This window comes from Lissotriton vulgaris, chromosome 5 (assembly GCF_964263255.1).
Source record: "Lissotriton vulgaris chromosome 5, aLisVul1.2, whole genome shotgun sequence".
Taxonomy (NCBI): Eukaryota; Metazoa; Chordata; class Amphibia; order Caudata; family Salamandridae; genus Lissotriton; species Lissotriton vulgaris.
In genome coordinates this window covers 1,934,339,075-1,934,361,236 of record NC_141693.1, presented here as the reverse complement: position 1 = coordinate 1,934,361,236, position 22,162 = coordinate 1,934,339,075, and the positions used below count along the sequence as shown (strand labels likewise).

The 22,162-nt window shown below is 44.7% G+C and overlaps 1 protein-coding gene across 1 annotated transcript in view; it reads left to right on the top strand.

The window, feature by feature from the left end:
- LOC147717789 (complement factor B-like) overlaps positions 1 to 22,162 on the top strand; it is a 321,681-nt gene that overhangs the window by 128,443 nt on the left and 171,076 nt on the right. The window contains exon 7 of the mRNA XM_086924574.1: positions 2,582 to 2,720. Within this exon, the coding sequence (XP_086780700.1) occupies positions 2,582 to 2,720 (139 nt within the window). The remainder of the gene's footprint in view (positions 1 to 2,581; positions 2,721 to 22,162) is intronic.

Sequence of the window (22,162 nt, the reverse complement as noted above, 5' to 3'; positions counted from 1 at the left end):
GTCCGCGCGTCAGAAATGGGCGTGTTTGTTTCCTCGAGACTGTCAAATCCACATAGGAGTGCGTCACAGGGGGAAGTGCCTTCTCCGGGGCGTTCGTTTCCGTTAAAGGGATATTCTCCGGTTGTCACAGCCTCCTGAGTCCACCACTCCCCGGACTCCGATTCCCAGGTGTCCTGAGGCGGCGACAGAGAGAAGGAGGGTATGTCAGTATCCCCCCAGTTCTCTCATGATGTAGCGTCCATTTCCGTACTTGCCTCCGCCCCCCTGCTACACAGAGTAAAAAGGATCAGCAGGGGAAGAGTTAGAAGAGCCGAGGTTTGAGTATTTTACGAACGGCTCCTGTAGAGTATTCCTGTCCAATGAACTGGAGGAAGTTGACTGGGACGCAAATATCTAAGTTGTGAGGTGACGTCGTTCAAACAAATTGCTCAGGAATTGAGTTGTGAAGAAGGTTTTGCTTAGGTGTGTGGTTTTATTAATTGTACTAGATGTTTTAAGAGCTAAGGTGCGTGATCTTGCTTCTCAAAGTCACATTGGACTACAATCAATGAAACGCATGGTGAGGAAGGACTTTTGGTAGGCTGTCATTGATAAGGCAGTATAAGCATATATACAATAGTGTGATTTTGTGTTTTCAGCAAAAAACACCTAAGCATGCCTTTGCATTAACTGACAAGGGCCCGATTCACAGAAGTAACTTACAACAAAATCCTAAACTTACTACTTTTGGTATTCACAGAAGGCATTTAGTAGTCTTGAGTTAGGATTTTGTCTTAAATTAGGATTTTGTCTTAAGTTAGGATTTTGTCCTAATTTAGGATTTTGTCTTAAATTAGGATTTTGTCCTAAATTGGGATTTTGTCCTAAATTAGGAATTTGTCCTAAATTAGGATTTTGACTTAAATTAGGATTTTGTCTTAAATTAGGGGTTTGTCCTAAATTAGGATTTTGTCCCAAATTAGGATTTTGTCTTAAATTAAACTTAAATTTAACTTAAGTTTGTCTTTAGTTTATTTAAGACAAAATCCTAACTTAAGACAAAATCCTAATTTAGGACAAAATCCTAATTTAAGACAAAATCCTTACTTTAAGACAAAAACTTAATTTAGGACAAAATCCTAATTTAAGACAAAATCCTAATTTAGGACAAAATCCTAATTTAAGACAACATCCTAACTTTAGACAAAATCCTAACTTAAGACTACTAAATGCCTTCTGTGAATACCAAAAGTAGTACGTTTAGGATTTTGTCGTAAATTAGTTCTGTGAATCGGTCCCTACATGTCCAAGTGGCCAGAGGTTAAATCGTAGATAATGCCAATACCCATGTGGTCATAGAATTTTATGATGCAGTGTTCCAAAGAGAATGAGTTCCTTCAGAATTGGTGATTGACCAAATTGTGCTCTGCGCAAATGAGAGGATTTTTAGAGTATTGTAGCATTGAGCATATTAGATTATCAATATATCATCCCAGGAGCTATTTTGTAGAACTCCTAGGATGAGTAGAACACATTCACAGAATTCTAAAGGATCAGCTGCAGTGAGCCTTAGTAAATGGAGTGACTTTGAAATAGGTTTTAAATGATATGTTATGGGCAATAACGACTACACCACAAATGAGTATGGACATACTACCTTTTGTGTTGTTAAGTGGTAGAGATCCAGGATGTACCATGTGTCTCTAGTAAACACTACAAATCTCTTGGCATGCGGTTCATTTCAGCTAGTAGAGTAGGGGCATAGGGAATATCGCCTGGAAGCAAAGAATATAAATGACAAAAGCAGAACTGAAATTGAAAATATCTGGAAATGTAAAGGTATGAAAAATGAGTGGCTAAAAATTAAGTTCATATCCTTAGCTTGACTTATGGGAGCAGCTCAACTACAGCCTCTTGCATGGACGATTGATGGCTTCAATCGAAGCACTGGGTGGTGCTGACAAAAAGAGAGCATGCACTATTAGCAAAAGAGGCAAGTTGGTAAACTAGACTCTAGCATATTGGTTCATATGTTAAAAATAAAACCTCATTTTGAAAAGCTCCAAGCTTCACATTAACATTTCGATTTTTGTAGTTTTTTTGTTAATGAATAACATTAATTATTTGCATATTTTTTGATGTATAGTTGATTTCTCTATGTCTATGTATTGGTTTGCGGTTAAAATCGTTAAAATTGCTTAGGATGGGGTCCCTCACTTCTATTGGTGAGTCAGTGAGGGTCCAAATAAGTCAAAAGGTTAACCTGTTGCATGCGTGTGTCAGCCAACGGCTGTCGTGAGCACTACCTCCGTAGGGCTGCGCACGTCCGTTGGCCGACGTGGCCCACCCGCGCGCGGAAACGTCCGCACTGCAGCAGATTCTACGCCGCGGTAAAGGGGTTAAGAGCTGCTGCACTACGATATTAAAAGAAACACCGATTGGGTTACTGATCATAGAAGATGCAAATCTGTGGAAACGGGGCTAGACGAAAACCCAATTATAATTGACTGTGAATGTGCCTATACTAGCTGTGTTTTTGTAAGCCTGGACAGATAGGTTTGGGATTGCAGATCATTTCATTAATACTTTCTTCCTTCTGTAGATCTCAACCTATGACATCACACCAAGGTACACAATCATTACGTATGCCACAGAACCGAAGCCATTAGTTGCCCTGGAAGACGATGCAGCCACTGATGCTTCCAAGGTCATTGAACTACTGCAGGCATTCGATTACAGCGGTGAGTTGTTGACACAGTTCTTTCATGATGCAGCATGCAGGACCTGAATAATGAGTGCAAAGAGACGTATTCTACTAAGTGCCTCAGGAGCTAAGGTGGGGTGTGCACTCGTTTTCTGCCACTTGAGGCACATGGGTATAATGGAATGTGGTGCGGACACTTGCACTGCCCCTTCTGTAATGCAGATCATGTCGGCGGCACACTTGTAGAGCTGGCACCATCTTAGAAGGGTGTTCCCTTATTTCCATGAGGGCGTGGCCCCATGCAAATGAGGGCACGATTCGCCTCTCTATTTGTGTCAGATTACAGACGCGGGCACAGAGGCAAAGCAGCCTTCATTAAGAGCACAGTCTGTGCACCACAAAGAGAATGCTCGTTGAAAGGGGTAACAAGAGGGCCCAGGCATCCTGACACAAATTGGTGCAGCCACTTGCTGAACCTGCCTAAAGAGGTTTCTCTGTCCCCTGTAATGCAGATCAGATTGCCGCTTACAAAGAGAAAGGAAGACCGGTAGCTACAAACATCCAGTCTGCCTTTCACTAATGCTGTGTTTCCAGGGAAGGCATGAGTTTGCCATTTTACTGGGAGCACCACATTAACTGTAATAAAGCAACTTACACGGTGTGCTCCCAGCACACCCTGTTACGGATGTGTCGCAGCACAACCCCCCACTGTTGTTGTCTGAAGATCAAATGTTGAAGTCACTTGGTTATATCAGCCTGAACCATTTTGTTGACATTACCCTGTGGACTGATTGGTTGCTATAACTATATGTGCCTCCAAACAACACAACAAAAATTAGCATATAGGTGAGAATATAACAAGCGACCAGGTTAATAATCAAGGACATCCACATATTGAAGAACATATCAGGCCCCGTTTGGAGGGACATGGGGCAAATGGGCTACTGGGCCTCAGCCGTGGGGGCTGTGGTCATTGCCTCTGATGTCCTGCGTTACGTCCTAGTATGGCTCTGCACACTTGACCAAAGGATTTTGGCACAGTAAGGCAATAGGGAGGCGGCATTATATAGCAGCAGTACTATGGCTTTTTTTAAATCATCAGGAAATATTCCCATCTTCAAATAGGCCATTAAGTGTCTTTGCTATAGCCTGCATAAAGCTGGGAAGAAAAGGGTCTCAGGGAAAGCCTTATTTTATTTTGGCCAACAGGTATTGAACAGATTCTTGGCTAACTTTATGTGGTCTTGTTTCTTTTCCTCTAACTTCTCAATCACAATTTTGAGGCTATCTATGATGGCCCCTTCAATTGACCTTACCTTTTCAATAAAGAACCTATTCAGACCATTGGAGCGTTCTCGAGAAATCCTATAAGCTGTCTATAAACCAGAGGCTGCTCATGATCTTAAAGGTTTCTCTCTGGGGTTTCGGGCTTCACAGACCCTTTTAGTAAAGTAGGTGATTTCTACTTGTGTAAATTCTTTGTAGTTTATCGGAGCCTTCTTATAATTTACTTTACATATTTCATCGTTTGTGTTACAACATTTCCGCTACAGGTGCCTTAGGCACAGTTTAGCTTCAATTACATCTGTAGAACACCAAGCGGCAGGTGGCCTTCTTTTGATTTTCCGACTGCTAATAGGAGGAGCAAACTCATTTTCTATCCTATCACGTCAGTTAATAAAAACTTGAACTGCTTCATCTGGGTTGTTTCTAAATGTAGGTTTAGTTCCTTCGACGGTCGCTATTATTCTGCCTACCAATCTTATCCCACTTCCTGTAGGAAATTAAATTAACTGTCTAATATTTTTTGGAAGAGATAATCCCATCTGAATGGTGTGGTGATCAGAGCGAGCACATGGTTCTACATTGCAATTCTCCAGTTGGCAAATAAAAGTCCAGACAAGGTCAAGCATGTGATCTTTATAGTGCTTCGTTTTTTAGGTCTCGCCTAGACGAAAGCAAAAGCGAAGCTTTTGCTGTCTATGCGAGACAACTTATGTTGCCGCTTTTCTGGGAATATTGTGGACATCAGACTGTTACGAGCGTCTCCTGCCGGAGATTTGTGCTCGTGGGCGCGCTTTGGCGCCTTGGCTGCTTGTTGCGCTTTCATTCAGGTCTAACGTGCGCGTGTCAGTTTCGCTTTCATTTATGTGAAAACGTGCTCGCACTCTACAGCCCCCGAAGCCACACCGCATGTGAGGATTCCACAACGCGGAAAAGGCTTGAAGGAAACGTGCTGGCAATTACCAGAGAGGTCGGCTCGGGCCCCGCCGAGCAGCAGGAGGCAGGCGGTGATCAGAAGCGGCGGCTCAATGGCGTCCGTCTGACTGCCGGCGCGTGCCCCCTTTTAGCCTCCTATACAAAGCGAACGCGGAAAAGGCTTGAAGAAAACGTGCTGGCACTCACCGGAGGGGTCGGCGAGGGCCCCGCCGAGCAGCAGGAGGCAGGCGGTGATCAGAAGCGGCGGCTCCATGGCATCTGTCTAACTGCCGGCGCGTGCCCCCATTCGGCCTCCTATACAGACGCGTAACATAACAAGGACCAGTGCGTCCCTCCTACGAACTGAGCGAGCGCGCGCATGCCCGCCCCCCGCAGAAAGAGAGTACGGACAAGGACCCAGATCTAATATCAGCTGCGCACGACCCCAGCCTGAGAACAGCGAGCAGACCAGGGCCATGGAAGTAGAAGAAGGACAAGGGCCGCGGGGCGCCTTCGCTCGTGTATCGCTTTGTGTGAGCACAGAGGCAGTCTACGCTGCCAGGTAACAGTGAGTATTCCCAATATTCGGCGTTGCTTTGGGGGTGCCCAGACACTCGTCTCCCAAGCTCGGGTGTCTTTTCGCCGCAGCTCAGGGCACTGCTTACACTTTTTATTTTCAGTGCGCACTTTGATTTTTTTCCGCAGCCCTGCATCCCTGTGCTATGGCAGTAGCCGCCGCATACACCGTGACATGTGCAGAGACGGCGCCAAGTCCACACTCACAATCTCCTCACTGCAAAGGGTATCATTTTTTATTTAGTTATTTATTTAATGCGTTTTCATATAGCGCGGACTTTACCCGAAGGCGTCAGAATGCTTCACAATAGGAACAGAACTGATACTTGTATTACTACTTGCCACTACTTTTCCTTAGTGAACACGTCGCCAAAAGCGCATGCCTTTGAAAAGAATACCCCACTTCCCAGTCCCTCCACTGTGCTCTGACAGTGATCGTAAGGTAGCTCAGCGGGCTGTGCGCCTGCCAGGGTAATCCAAGTCAGAGATTGTTGGATTTCCAGCTGGCTCTGCTCAGCAGCTCAGACTTCCAGTCTTCACAGGTACCTGAAATGGTGATGCATTATTAGCAAGCACTTGAGCCCACTTTAGTTTGTTGTGATTTAGCCGTGCATGAATAGTGATGGCGTGCAGAATGTGCGTGTTGGTGCTACGAACAGTGCACGGCCCCTGCCTGCTTGGAGTATCACAGCGCCTCCTCTTGGCCATAGGCAGGCTCTTGTGTCGTGATGTTTGTTACATTTCCGTTGGGCAAGCGAGGTGAACACGAATGACAGGCTGTTCGCTCACGGGGCACTCCCCACCAACTGCTTAGAACTCTACAGAGGAGCTGTGTAAGTGGAAAGCAGTTCGAACGGTGTGCTCTTGTGCAAAGGAAGAAATGCTCCGATAGCCCGTGTCTGGAAGGCCATTAGGACAGGGGCGGAGTCAGACACTTGTCAGGCGAATCCCTGGTGCCTTGTATCAGAACCCCCACGCAGATGCCAACAGTTATTGCCGAAGCCTTGGTGAAGAAAGGGTGTGCCCCAGTGGCAGACTGAGTTCAAGTCTGCGATCGCTCTCCTTTTCTCTCTCTGTGTTTCTCTCTCTTTCTGACTGTCACTCTCTTTTTCTTTTCTATCTCCACTTTTGTTTCTCTTTTTGTCCCTCTATAGTTTCTCTATCTGTTTAGCCCCTCCACTGTCCCCTCGCTTTCTTTCTCTCTCTCTTGCCCCTTCTCACCATTTTATCTAACTCTCTCTGTTGATCTTTCTATTACTCACAACCTCTCTTTCTTGCTAGCTCTTCTCCATTCCCTCTTTCTAAATCTCTGCCCTCTCCTTTCTCCCATCCGCACAAACAAACCGATGCGCTAAAGGCCAATAAACTAGATTTATTAAGATGTACTTGCATTTTCTTTAATTCGACAGAATCTAGCCTATGAGCTCCTCATTTACATAAAGTACAAGCGCCGGATTTTATTCGACTGGAAAACTGTTATGGCAGCGGGTTTCAGTGGACATAAATCAAATGCAATAATGTTGTTGCAGTTTTGTCCTGCTTGAGCGGACTTTGAAGCAGAGTTAAAAGTATTATGCCTCACAAACTGCACTGCCTAGCAGTAGCTGCGCCTCCTACATTTGAGTGACAGGTTTGCGAAATTACGTGATATTCCCCTTGATAAGGAGGAGTCAGGTTGGGCAAAGTACTGTGAATGAAAGAAATCGACTCATGAGTGAGGCTTTGTTATTATTTATTGCTACCATAAACTTTTAAAAAATGTCAAAAACATATTCTGTGACGAACGCTGGACCGGTATTAGCTACAATAGAATTTAACACAAGTTAGTGCACCCGGAACCAATCCAGTGTGACACGCCAGTTACCAGGACGTGCTGGAGGTCTTATGAACCTTGTAGATGGATCTGGAAGTCTGCACAGAGATGGACCATTGACAAGGGTAAGTGTTGGTTGCATTAGCATAACTCCAATTCTCTCTCTTCCCCTCTCTCTCTCTCTCTTCTCCCCTCCCTCTCTCTCTCTTCCCCTCCCCCCCCCCTCTCTCTCTCTCTCTCTCTCTCTCTCTCTCTCTCTCTCCCCCTCCCTTCCTCTCTCTCTCTCGCTCTCTCTCTCTCTTTCTCTCTTTCTCTTCCCCCCCCCTCTCTCTCTCTCTCTCCTCCCCTCCCCCCCAGCACGGAATACAGTACAACTGTGATCACAAAATTCTTAAGCACCCTGCAACGCAGGGGATTTACAGGAATCCAAACACCAGCGTAAAGTACTCGAACAACGATGACGTCTGTCTTATAAATGTCACAAAAAGATGTTAATATTTCAATTCTGTTCTTGGATTTTCGTGAAAATACAACACATATTGCATTACAAAAGCTATAGGTGTCACATTTGTGAAAGTTAAAACTATTGGCATTGTAAATGATAAAGCTATTAATTTCGGTATTTTTAAAACCAACGCATAAATAAAAAATGTCATTTACAATACCAACAGCTCAAACTTTCCTAATGCGAGACCTATTGCATTGCAAATGCTTGTTTTATATTGCGTTAGTTTATGTGAATTCATGAGCTCTATAAATTGTTGGCCTTTTGGTTTGCATCACGTTCATCTGCCCAGTAGTTGAAATCTCCTACAAACATAAACTTAGTGTGATTGAATACACCATATTATAGAATAATGTTGGAAAGCCACACATATAATATAGAGGCCGGTAGACAGCAAAGAAAGTAAAAGCCATGTTACCTGACACTAAGTTAAGCAAAGACCCATGTCCTCAATTGACTCAACTGGCAAATTAGTGACCACTATGCATAGGATTACTTTTGCAGCCTATCCTCCCCCACACTAACTAGGGGGCGATTTGCATTCAGTACAACGCGACTGAGTGGAAGTGTCTATTATGGCTGGGCTGTTGCTTGATCGCCGCAGACAGGCGCAGATGGGCTTGTCTTTGGCTCACCCATGCAGCAAGCGTGCTCATAACCCTTCCCTGGCACATCTAGAGCGGTAACCGCTGCTACATGAAATACACTTCCTGTTTCCCTTGTTCTTCTTGTCTAAATCATAAACACAGTTAAAATTCAAAGTTCACTTTGGCAAATAAATACAAGACTACATTTTAATGTGTAGGTAAAATAGACAGTCCGTATAAATCATTATCCCAGCGTAAAGTGCATACAAATGACATCTCTAAAAAATCGGCTTCACACCAATTGATTGCATCCTCTCAGGGGAGAGCGTCCGCTAGGTGAGCGTGCTTGCAACCAGTGCTGTAAATGGGCCGGTACTGTCTGGTACGGAGTACCGGCACTGGTTTCTTTTGAGAGGGAGAGTACCGGTACTTCGCAAGAGAAATACAATACTTTTAATTGGAAAGTACCTGCACTTCTTAGAAACAAGCAGGTACTCTGATACAGAGTACCTGCACTTCTAGTCTCCCATTTCAAGCACTGCTTATAACTCTGTCCCTGGTTCAAACAAAGGGGGGTATGCCCAAATCACCCTCCTATACCTGGGCATATAACATCAAAGATGTGTATAAAGCAAGAAATAGTACAGAGGGACAAACCAATCATTTATTTTAGTTCAAGGTACCATTTATTACCCTGACGTTTCAAATGTTTTTTTAGAAAATCTACAACCGTGTTGGGCCAGGCTTTTGCTGACAAGGTGGAACTAGTTTATAAAACATTTTTTAAGCTCCCTGATGAATCCACATTCCAAGGGAGTGTCCTTACTCCGAGCTCTCCTGGTTTCTCCTTTTCTCCTCCCACTATGGATCAAATCACTAATATCATAGTAGGTACAAAATCAGGGGCACACCTGATCCTTGCCACCCAAAAGTTTATCATCTCTTCCCAGAGAACCTTGGTGAACAATTGATTGATCTATTTTCGGGAATAATACTACATAGAAAATTCCCAGTAGCATGGAAGGTAGCATCGGTGTTACCGCTACTAAAAAACCCTCATCTAGACCCAGCCGAGCCTTACAACTATCGGCCAATCTCCAGAATCCCTTTTTGATCTTAGTTCCTGGAGAAACTGCTTAATATGCAGCTCACTGCCTTTGTTTCCTCCACCAATCTGCTCGACCATTCTCAATTTGGGTTTAGAGAGGGTCATGGAACTGATACTACTAATATAATCACTGCAAGTGAGGAGCTAAGGAAGTCATTGGACGAGGGCGGGAAGGCCGCCTTGATATTATTAGATCTGTGGCGGCCTTCGACACGGTCAATCATAAAATCCTTATTAACAGACTGTCTGATCCGGGCGTACAAGAATCGGCTACGACTCTACTAACATCATACCTCACGCAAAGATCTTTTCAAGTCGAATTAGGTGATGCCAGTTCCCAAACCTTCAATCTTCAGTGTGGAGTACCGCAGGGCTCGTCTCTGAGCCCTACACTGTTCAATATTTACGTGTCCCCCTTGGCCGCATTGATTAGACAGTTTGGTTTCTCTGTAATATCCTATGCAGAAACACGCAGGTAGTTGTGTCCATAACCAATAATGAAGAGAAGGTGGCTGATCGCTATAACAACTGCATGACCCATGGCAACTCTTGGATGCAATCCAATTGTCTTCAACTTAACGACAGTAAGACCGAAGTTCTACTCTTGGGTGCTAATCCGTTGACCTGGTCTCGGAAGTGGTGGCCTGTAGATCTGGGGGAGTGCCCAACAAGGGTCTCTAAGGCAAAAAATCTTGGGATCTCGTTTGACTGTAGGTTGACCTTTGACAGTCAAATTAATTGCCTTATCTCCAGCTTCTGGTCAAATCTTAAAAATGATTCGGAAAGTCCGCCCCTTTGTGCCGTCGGAGGCAGTAAAAACGTTGGTGACTGTGCTGGCCGTTTCCAGACTAAATTACGGCAATGCACTGTATGTGGGGATCCAAACCCAACTCTTGAAGAAGATGCAACGCTTGTAGAATGCAGCAGCCAGATTAATATTGAACATCCCTAAACATGAATCAGTTTCCCAACAGTTTGGAGCATTGCACTGGCTCCCGGTTAAGAAGAGGATTATTTTTAAGACTTAGTATCACATTCAAAGCACTTCATGGAAAGGACCCTGCTTACCTAACTTCGCGCTTAAAATACTATGTGCCGTCCAGGGATATCAGATCTGCACAACACAGACTTTTGACAAACGCCCAGGTTTAAGCAGGTCCGATGGGGAGAAATTAGCTTTTTGCTGGGGTCCGCCAAGTTTTGGAATCTCCTTCCGCTCACAATCAAAAACAGTTTGAATCTTAAAGTATTTAGGAAAGAAGTAAAAACCTGGCTGTTCCAAACTGATATCTAGTCCATCTATACACTCCTTGAGTCCGCAGCGCCAAGACACCTCCGGGCATTTCTTGCGCTTTATAAATCGAAAAATCAAATCAAATCAAATCCAATCAAATATCCATGATTCCAACAAATACACGTGTCATGTGACGGGGCTGAGTACAAACAAATCAAATACAAAATTCCTCATATATAAACATAATATATACAGGACATAAACAATAACTGAAGATCACATATAAATCACATTCATATATATGATACAATACATATACACAATATATACAACATATACAACATCTATCATAACCCTACTGAGAACAGAACAAGGAATGTACACTCCTTACTCCGAGTGTTACACTCTGAGGAAGCCCCTTTTGCGCCGGAGGTATCACACCTCTAATCTCATTATTCTCGAGGCACCCTCACTCTAGGAAAAGAATCAAAATAATGGGACTCCTCATATGTATGTTGATGCAGTCGCGTTTCAGCCAATGAACCTTTCCGCTTCATCAGAACAAGGGTATCAACATATCTAGAGTGAAAATTTCACTCTCCAACTCACTGACTGTAAAGTCTTTCTGGGGAAATATTACCCGTAAACACCCGGATCGATAAACCACTCGAATCCTGTATCGTCACACTGGTCCAAAAGGTCAGCACGCCCGCCAACGCTCCCACTGTCGAAAGAAGTCACCTCGTCTCCTGCACCTCGGGTCCGCGTCATTAGAAGGAAGTTCCTTAGTCGTCCATCCCACTTGCGTCAATAAAAAACGCTCCCGGGCATGTCTAGATTGCTAACCGCTGCAAGCAGGCCCTTCAATACTTGTTTCTTTCATGCTTCTTGCCCAAATCTTAAACACAGCTCAAATTCAAAGTTCACTTTGTGGTAAAAACAAAATTGAATTGTAATGTTCAAGTAAGGCAGAAGGTCGATATAATTCACTGACCTTTTCACAGAATTACAAAAAGTGAATAACAATTAAATCTCTCAATAATTGTCTTCAAAAGCAATTAAACTTAACCTCCTCTCATGTTACCCCAGTTCAGTAATGATTATGCTGAATTAGGTACAATCCACTTGTTACATTGTCACCACAATGCACATCTCTGTGTTCTCTCAGGGGACAGCTGGTAAACCAACTACTTTTGTCTCTGGCTGAGACAGACTGTGTTTGAGGTTTAGAGGCAAGGCGCACATGCAAACAATGTTTTCATTCAGATCTTTTATTTTAATGTGTATTTTAGACAGAAAGCTGTCCAACACGTGTTTAACGACATCAAGGGTTAATACATTGTCTAACAGGGTAAAAGAGAATTGGCAGAACAGATGGTGAACATAGCCAGATACAAGAAAAGAAAAAGCAATAAGCAAATTAAACGAAAAATCATAACATCAGAATCCCTAATAAGTCCTTCAGGGTAAACTGTAATTGCAACATACAAAAACAGAAGCTGTGTTATCATTGACAAAGACCCACACATACCAGTCAAAAGAAACCCATACTGCGATATTCAAGCTGTAGTTAACTGTAACCAAATAAATCCCCAAACTGCAACAAAATAAGTCCCCAAGAAAAAAGGTACCTATGTCCACTAGACCGTATGCAGGTCAGTGCCTCCGTCATTCTTCTATGCGAAAAGATATCATTTTCAATGTAAAGTAACATCATGAAAGGAAAGGGAGAACAGTTATCCAGAGATGAGCTGCCATGAGAATCAGTGAAAACCAGTGCACTAAAGCAGAAGAAACCAAGTGAAATATATGGACGGACTCCCATGAGAATGTTCTACAATGTGGAAGTCTAAGGAGAGTTTGTCAAAGTGCACATAGCAGGAGAAATAAATTAGGCCAGTGCGGTGAACTTCGCTCCGTTTGCAGAGTTTTCTGCACTCCGCAGAGCTCGAAGAGTGCAGAAAACTCCGCTTCGTGATGTGCAGCAGAGTTTTTTTCCCGCTCGCGATTGCGAACAGTAAGTTTGCGATCGCAAATGGTAAGTTCGTGAGTGTGAGCTGCACTCGGGTAGAATTTCTACCCGAGCAGCAGACATACCAGCACAAACTGCAGTTCGCATTGCACTTCGCCACTCGTGGATCTTCACAGAGTTTTTTTTGTAAGTTTGCTGAGTTCCGCATAGCAAACCTCTGCCAACTACGCTCAGACCTGAAATAAATACAATACCCTTTGTTTATTTATTTTTATTTATTTTACAGATTTGTAAAGCGCATGGCTGCCCGTAAGCGTCCCAGCGCTGGTGATAAAGAAACCAGGTGCGAGAGGGAAGCGTTACGGGAACAGCCAGGTCTTGAGTGCCTTACGAAATGAGAGTAGGTTGGGCTGGGCCCTAATGTCTGGGGGTAGTGAGTTCCATAGCTTGGAAGCATTATAGGCAAAGAGTCGACCTCCTGAGCGGGCCTTCTTGATTCTGGGTACGGATGCCAAGTTGCAGTGTGAGGAACGTAAAGTTCTCTTGGTATTATAGGGAGTGATAAGGTTTTTTAAAATAGGTGGATCCTTTCCATGAATAATTTTGTGTGTCGTGCATAATGCCTTAAATTGTATTCTCTCCTGGATGGGCAGCCAGTGCAAGGCGTTCAGGGCTGGTTTGGCTGAACAGCGACGATGAGTTCCTGTGAGAAGACGGGCGGCAGTATTTTGTACTGTTTGGAGTTTTGATAGTACTTTTTTAGGGGCCCCCAGATAGAGGGCATTGCCGTAGTCTAGGCGAGACAACACAAGGCCCTGAATCAGGAGTTTTTGAGATTGTGTTGGGAGTAAAGGCAGAATTTTTCTGGCGGTCCATAAAAGGTCATGACACATACCTGCCGTTTTTCTTGCTTGGGTGAAGAAATTGAGACCTTCATCCAGCCAACTTCCTAGACTCTTGATTTCCTGTTTAGGATTAGGTGGTGGGCCCATACAGGGGGGCCACAGAGATTTGGTTTGGTAAAGTGACTGATTGCCTAGAACCATTATCTCTGTCTTGTCATTATTAAGTTTAAGATGTGAAATGTTCATCCATTTAGTTATGTCACTAAGACATTTGTGGAGGTTGGTGAGAGATTGGTCTTGCTGACTTAGGGAGACTACCAATTGGGTATCGTCAGCGTAAGTTAAAAGCTTGATCCCGAATGGGGTGACGATCTTCTCAAGGGGGGACATGTAAACATTAAAAAGGGTCGGACTCAGGGATGACCCTTGAGGGACCCCACAGCTGATGGCAGTGGGCCTGGAAATAAAATTACCATCTGCTACCTGAAAGGACCTATCGTTTAGGAAGGATTCCAACCAGGACAGGGCCGTCCCTGTGATTCCAAGATCCCTAAGCCTATGGACCAATGTCGAGTGGTTGACGGTGTCGAAGGGTGCGCTCAGGTCCAGGAGGATCACTGCCACTGATCCTCCTGAATCGATGATCTTTCTTGCTTCTTCGACAACCGCCAACATCGCAGTTTCTGTGCTCTGGCCGGGCATAAAGCCCGTCTGGGACGGCTCCACAAGACCATTGGTTTCAAGGTATTCAGAAAGTTGATGGTTGACATATTTTTCGGCTATCTTGCTGATGCCTGGGAGCAAAGAGTACGGCCGAAAATTGCTTAATTCTAGTGGATCTAAGTGTGGTTTCTTAATGAGGGCTTTGACAATTGCTTCTTTCCAGCTGGGTGGAACAGCACCATGGAAAAGCGAGGTGTTAATCAAATTTGCCAGATAAGGAAGAATGGTAGGAGCAACTGATTTTAAGATGTTAAAAGGTGCGGGATCAGTTGGAGATCCACTTTTGATTGAGTGTAATATTGGGGAGAGAGTATCTATTGTCAGGGGGGCGAAGTGGGTCAATTGATATGCTGCAGTTTGGGGTGTGGAACTAGGCGGATTAACAAGGGAGAGAGCATCGATGTTTGTGACGGAAGGGAATTAAGAATGTTTTTAATCTTTGATTCCAAAATTCCGCAAGTTCATTACATCGGTTGGCTGAAGGCTCTACTGGAGGGGGAGGATCAGGTGCTTTGAGAGGTTTTTTAGCAATTTGAAACCTCTCCCTTTATGAGTTGGCAGATAATTAGATTTTTTCTTCGAAATATTTGACTTGGGCGATTTTAAGTGCCTTTTTGTAGTTCAGAATAGTATGTTTATATTCAATTTTTTTAATAGGGTAGAATTTTTTTCTCCAGTCTCTTTCCGATGTCTTACAGATTTTTTTCAGAAGCCGCATTTCCTGGGTGAACCTTGGGGAGGTTATTTTACCTCGGGGCTTACAGGTAGATTTTTTAGGTATGGGTTTTGTCCAATGTCTCTCCTATCCATTTCGAGAACACCGCGTCGGCGTGAATAGGGTTGGAGACAAGTCTAGGAGGGGAGCGCTCTAGATTTAACTTCCATTTTTCTGGGTCTAAGGTAGCCCAGGAACGAGTGGGCTTATTAGGTAGAGATTTAGGGCGTATGATGTTACATGGCTGCCAATTCACTGAAATTAAGAAATGGTCAAACCATGGTACCGGAGTATGATCTAAGGTTGTAAGATCATTTATGTTGGGGTCCAACAGGTGGCCCAATGAATGGGTAGGTTGTCTACTTTGTAGCCTAAGCTGAAGGGTTTCAAGGTCTGCTATTAGATCAGGGGCTAGTTTGACTTCCTTTTTATCGAAATGAATGTTAAGATCTCCCAGGATCATAAAAGTAGAGTGGATGGCAGCCAGTGTGCAAGTATGTTCCATGAGAGATTCACTGAACTGACCCATGGGTCCTGGAGGGCGATAGATAAGAATTCCTGACAAAGATCTACATGGGGGGATTTGAATAGAGAATAGAATATTTTCACAATCTAGGAGGGGGCTGCCTTGCAATCGGCAGGAAAGATGTTCTTTATAGATTATAGGGATACCCCCTCCCTTCCCATTGGATCGGTCTACATGTTGAATTAAGAAGCCAGGAGGAAGGGACTTGACAATGTCCAGGTCGGAATCTGGTCCCAACCAGGTTTCTGTTAAGAAAAGAACATCTAGCTGACGATTTTCTAAAGTGTGGTAAATTTCTATTGAGTGTTTGGGGAGTGATCTGCAATTAATCAGGGCCATGCGCATTAGAATGGAAGAAGTTTGTTGAGGCATAGTAGGTGTAAATTTGTACGGACAATAGAGGCAGTGGTTGGAGGAATTATCCCCAAGTACAGAGTGTAAGCAAGGGCCCTTTATATCTCTATTCAAGTGTAGCAAAGCATCTCTTGAGTATCTGTGCGTAAGGTGGAGAGCATTAACTATAGTATCTGGCTCTGAGCTCTGCCTAGCGCGGACGAGCGCAGACGAGCTTGCCTTAAGCGCGCCTTCGGCACGCAAGCGTCGCGCCCGCTGCGCTCGTCCGCTGCGCTTCCGGTGGATGCACATGCTTTATGGGAGTGAGGAGAGTGTAGGAAGGGGGCGTGGCCAACACAAGTGGGCGTGTCTTGTGCCTCCGGAATGGCGGCAAGAAGGGAAACACTCGCTCGCGGCAGCGCTAAATCCGCTGTGCGGGAATGACTGTGCCTGAGGGGTTGAGTGCTCAGAGGGAAGGTGAGTTCTTTAAAATCAGAGTATAACAATTAAAATCTGACACAAGCTCTCGCTACTCCCGGCTTCCGCCTCAGGAGGTTCCTATAACAATGTGGCGCTTGTAGTCAGCGCGCTTTTATTTACCTTCGTCACGGGGGCGTGGCCAACACAAGTGGGCGTGTCTTGTGTCTCCGGAATGGCGGCAAGAAGGGAAACACTCGCCCGCGGCAGCGCTAAATCCGCTGTGCGGGGATGACTGTGCCTGAGGGGTTGAGTGCTCAGAGGGAACGTGTGTTCTTTAAAATCAGAGTACAACAATTAAAATCTGACACAAGCGCTCGCTACTCCCGGCTTCCGCCTCAGGAGCTTCCTATAACAATGTGGCGCTTGTAGTCCAGGGCTCGACAAATTCACTGGACCGCTCGCATTTGCGAGTGAGATTGTTAAAGGACGAGCTATTTTTAGGTCCTACTCGCCCTTTCTGGCGAGTAGGAATACAAACTTGACACTTGACCTCTGCCTCTGAAAGCAGAGGAAATGTGACAAGATAGGAAGATTTAAAGGCATCTTTATTGCACACAAAGTAAATGAGCAATAAAAATGCTTTTAAATCTTGTTAACTTGTCACATTTGCTCAGTTTTCAGAGTTTGAGGTCAAGTTCATTTAAGTTAGGTCGAGGAGATTTTGTAGTTTACTAGACCTGCAGGTCTAGAGCATTTTTTATGATTTGTCGAGCCCTGTAGTCAGCGTGCTTTTATTAACCTTCGTCACGAGGGGGCGTGGCCAACACAAGTGGGCGTGTCTTGTGTCTCAAGAATGGCGGCAAGAAGGGAAACACTCGCCCGCGGCAGTGCTAAATCTGCTGTGCGGGGATGACTGTGCCTGAGGGTTTGAGTGCTCAGAGGGAAGGTGAGTTCTTTAAAATCAGAGTATAACAATTAAAATCTGACACAAGCTCTCGCTACTCCCAGCTTCCGCCTCAGGAGGTTCCTATAACAATGTGGCGCTTGTAGTCAGCGCGCTTTTATTTACCTGCGTCACAGGAGGCGTGGCCAACACAAGTGGTCGTGTCTTGTGTCTCCAGAATGGCGGCAAGAAGGGAAACACTCGCCCGCGGCAGTGCTAAATCCGCTGTGCGGGGATGACTGTGCCTGAGGGGTAAGCATGGGCGGAAAATCCGTTACGCTCGCGGATTTTGCAGATTTTCGGTAAATTCGCAATCCGTGAGATCCGCGAATTTCCCGCAAAATCCGCAAATTCGCACGCAGCGGATTTTTTGCTGCGTGCGGTGTAAGTTCGCAATTGCAAACTGGTACAAAACCCTCGCGAACTGGCAGAAATCCTTGCAAACTGGCAGAAATGCTTGCAAACACAAAAAAAGCATTCAGCAGGTTCAAAAGTTCAAACTCATCATTAGTAACCATTCCCTGTAGTGCTTCCTGACAAGGGCCCCTCCAGAGTTCAGTTGCTAGTTGCAACATTTATATGACCCTGCTCTGACCCTCACAGCAGGCTCATAGAATAGCTACAAGTAGGCCACAAAGGTCCTGGAAAAAAAAATTGCACTGCAACAGAAAGCAAATTACAGATAAGGAAGCAGGTGCCAGACTGGAATTTTAAAACAGTGACACGTTAATAAATCAACCCCAAATTAATTCATGTCAGTTGAAGCAGGCAGGTGTGCTTGCTTTTTCCCCCCCATAATGTATGTATGTATGTATGTATAGGCATTTATATAGTGCACTACTTACCCGGAGGGTCCCAAGGCGCTTCGACCGCTGCGAAACCCTTCCTGGCTTCCCTGAGAGATGGTCCCTTAATGGGTATCTCCAGGGTGAGACCAGGCATCCCCGGCGGTCTGGTGGGGCCGTTAGTGAAGATGAGGCAAGCTAATGCCCAGAGTTGCCGAGTGTGATCGCTGATCAGAGTGGGCACCGAGGCGAGAGAATTATCGAGTCCGCTGACCCTGGTCCAGAAACCTGCCGCGCCGGGAATCGAACCCTAGTCCCAGGCCGTCCTCTGCTCTCGGGTCTGCCGCCTCTAACCAGTGAGCCACACTACTTCACAGTGATGATGAACCAGAGGGTGGCATTGATGCACCAGAGGATTGCATGGGTGAAACAGATAGTGGCAGGGGTGAAACAGAGGGCTCTGGGAACCTGTGATGATGAACCAGACGTAGAAACAACATAATCGTGACCGTTGCGAGCCGACATGTAAGTTCGCAATTGCGAACTGGTACAAAACCCTCGCGAACTGGCAGCGGACTCGATAATCATTAGTAACCATTCCCTGTAGTGCTTCCTGACAAGGGCCCCTCCAGAGTTCAGTTGCTAGTTGCAACAATTATATGACCCTGCTCTGACCCTCACAGCAGGCTCATAGAATAGCTACAAGTAGGCCACAAAGGTCCTGGAAAAAAAATTGCACTGCAACAGAAAGCAAATTACAGATAAGGAAGCAGGTGCCAGACTGGAATTTTAAAACAGTGACACATTAATAAATCAACCCCAAATTAATTCATGTCAGTTGAAGCAGGCAGGTGTGCTTGCTTTTCCCCCCCATAATCTACAGTGATGATGAACCAGAGGGTGGCATTGATGCACCAGAGGATGTCATGGGTAAAACAGAGGGTGGCATGGGTGAAACAGAGGGTTCTGGGAACCTGTGATGATGAACCAGACGTAGAAACAACATAATCGTGACCGTTGCGAGCCGACATGTAAGTTCGCAATTGCGAACTGGTACAAAACCCTCGCGAACTGGCAGAAATCCTTGCGAACTGGCAGAAATCCTTGCGAACACAAAAAAAATCCGCAAATTCGCGAGAATTCGCAGATTTTGCGGATTGCGAGTTCGCAAATTCGCAAAATTCGCGAACGCCAGATTCACAAAATTCGCCCATGCTTACTGAGGGGTTGAGTGCTTAGAGGGTAGGTGTGTTCTTTAAAATCAGAGTACAACAATTAAAATCTGACACAAGCTCTCGCTGCTCCCGGCTTCCGCCTCAGGAGGTTCCTATAGCAATGTGGCGCTTGTAGTCAGCGCGCTTTTATTTACCTTCGTCACGGGGGGCGTGGCCAACACAAGTGGGCGTGTCTTGTGTCTCCGGAATGGCGGCAGGAAGGGAAACGCTCGCCCGCGGCAGCGCTAAATCCGCTGTGCGGGGATGACTGTGCCTGAGGGGTTGAGTGCTCAGAGGGAAGGTGAGTTCTTTAAAATCAGAGTATAACAATTTAAATCTGACACAAGCTCTCGCTACTCCCGGATTCTGCCTCAGGAGGTTCCTATAACCTCCTTTGATATTTAACATCGAAATTTCAGAGTTTTAACACTTCATCTCTTTGATTGTCATTGAACAGAAACACAATGACAGTCGCAGTCTGAAGGCTGGAAGAGTCATTACAAGTACAGTTTATTCATCTGACTGTAAATTGTTTGTCTGCTCTTCCCGCCTTTCACCGATTCTCATGGCAGCTCATCTCGGGATAACTGTTCCTGTTTGCCTTTCCTAGTGTTACTTTACATTGAAAATTGCGTCTTTTCACACAGCAGAATGACAGACGCACTGATCTGCACACGGTTTAGTGGACATAGTACCTTTTCTTTTGGGGATTTATTTTGTTAGTTAACTACAGCTTGAATAGCTCTATGCAACTTCAGCATACCTGCAAAATAGAGAATGCCAGTCTGTATTGTCATACCCTACTATAAAGGATTTTGTGGAATTGTATGTTAATGAGAGTGACATCTCCTTATGCTGTGCCAGCCCCAAGTAAGACCTCTCTGTAGGCCTTACTATACTTTTTTGCGCACTATTTGAACAGCAGCATCCTTGCCCACTTTGGTTCCTCTCCTGGAAAGTGGTGTTCTTGGTTGCCAAAATTTTCCTGCTGAGTGTAAGAAAACTTCAGGCCTTTTGATTCAAAAAGACCATCCTTCCCTGAAGGGAAAGAAGGTGGGCACACTATGTCTTAATACAGCAGGAAGATTCTACTGAGTCCACCACCAGCAAGGGCTGTGAGTCCAATGCCAATGTGGATGAACCATTCAATAATGTAGAAGGGCAACAGGAATGGAGTATCTACAATATCTCTGAGGACTCGGACTCTGGAGATGAAGCTCTAGGAACACCCCTGCAGCCGGCAACCAGGACCAAGTCGGACATCTTGCCTTTCTGTACTCAACATAGAAAACTGGCAAAGACAAAACTGCCATTAACAGGGTACAGCCCTGCAACACTCCATGGACTGTTCCCCTGAGGACGGACCTTAAGATAAGTATGAACACCCTAGGAAGAAACTGCCTCAAAAAAAGTCTTGACTCTGCAATTGAGGGTCAATGGCCATTGTAGTCACTGAAGAAATTCGTGGTAGAAGAACAACTTTGACTTTGGAGGAGGCTTGACATTAAGACGAGTGTGAGACTTGAAATGCAGCTTGCCTTGAGAAGACCCTCAATAATCTTTGCTGCCAAAAAGATTTTGGTGATGAGCAAAACCTTGATGCTTAGCAACGTTTCAGATCTGAAACAAGCTCACAAATATGTCCCACTTCAAGGAAGTCATTCCTCTACTGAAACAACTAGACTACATGACAACACTTGATCTCTAGAATGCCTACTTCCACATTCTAATACATCCAGTGCATCATCAATACTTAAGATATGTGGCAACAGATTACCAGTGCAAAGCCTTAACTTTTGACAAATGACTAGCTCTAGTAGTAGTAAATCTGCATCATAAACAAATACATGTCTATCAGCCAGTTGATTGGTTACTAAAGGGTACAACTCACTCTGAGTGTCAAACCAACACACAACAAACAGTTTGACTTCTCCATTAATTAGTCTTCACAAACAATATAAAAAATTATACCATGCGCAATATTCAAAATTTTCTTGGCACTACTTTCAACTTGTGTTGGGCACTGCGCTTCTATGACAAAAGCGAGTCATGAACTTTCAGAGACGGCTTCCTCTTTACAAGATAATCTGATAGTGAGGATTAACCTGTCAGGAATGATGGTGTCATGCATTGACGTTGGTCCCCATTGCTCAACTGCACGTGTCTTTTGCAGGAATATCTGACCAAACAATATTCACAAGAGGAACAGGGTTGGGAGGATCTAGTGTTAATAGAGCTTAAAGTTTAAAAGTATTTCTTGCATGGTTGGAAGCACCTATGCATTGCAACAAAGCTCAGTGTCAGTGGTCCCCTCTGGAGAGCTTTCACCACATTGGCAATGGTATTTTCAGCCAGGCTGTGCATCAAGCCGGTCTTAAATTGAACTGACAATGTGACCATCATGTACTACATCAGGGAAGAACACACTTGTCACAGCTGTCAAGGATGGCCTAAGCAATATGACATTGGCCACTGTAGAATCACATACACTTGATGGTGGAGCAAGGTTTGTCTATCTCCTAAGAAGACCCCTTTAAGAGATATATTAATAGACAATCAACTCCCAGCTTCTAGATTAGTACTTCTACCAGTGAGATCCACACTATAGATCTGTTCACTATGCAGACAATCATCAACTACCAAAAATGTCTCCTCTAGGTCTCTAAATATCCAGTCTTTCAGAATGCACTATTTGATCGACTGGTCCGGGACATTTGCATTTGTTCCCCCCACCACCCCTCCCCCCCACCCCACTTCCAACGATCTCTTATGCCGTGTGCAAAACAATGCAAGCACCAATAACACTCATTATAATGGTTCAAATATGGCATATGGACCAGGGAGCTCCCTTTTCTAGGCAATACACATGCATCAACATCAAAGACTTCCATTACGTCCAGATTGGCTCAGTCTGCATCAATGCTTAATCCCAAATCCTTCAATCCAATGATTTCGCACCTGAGGCCTTAGAATGAGAGGTA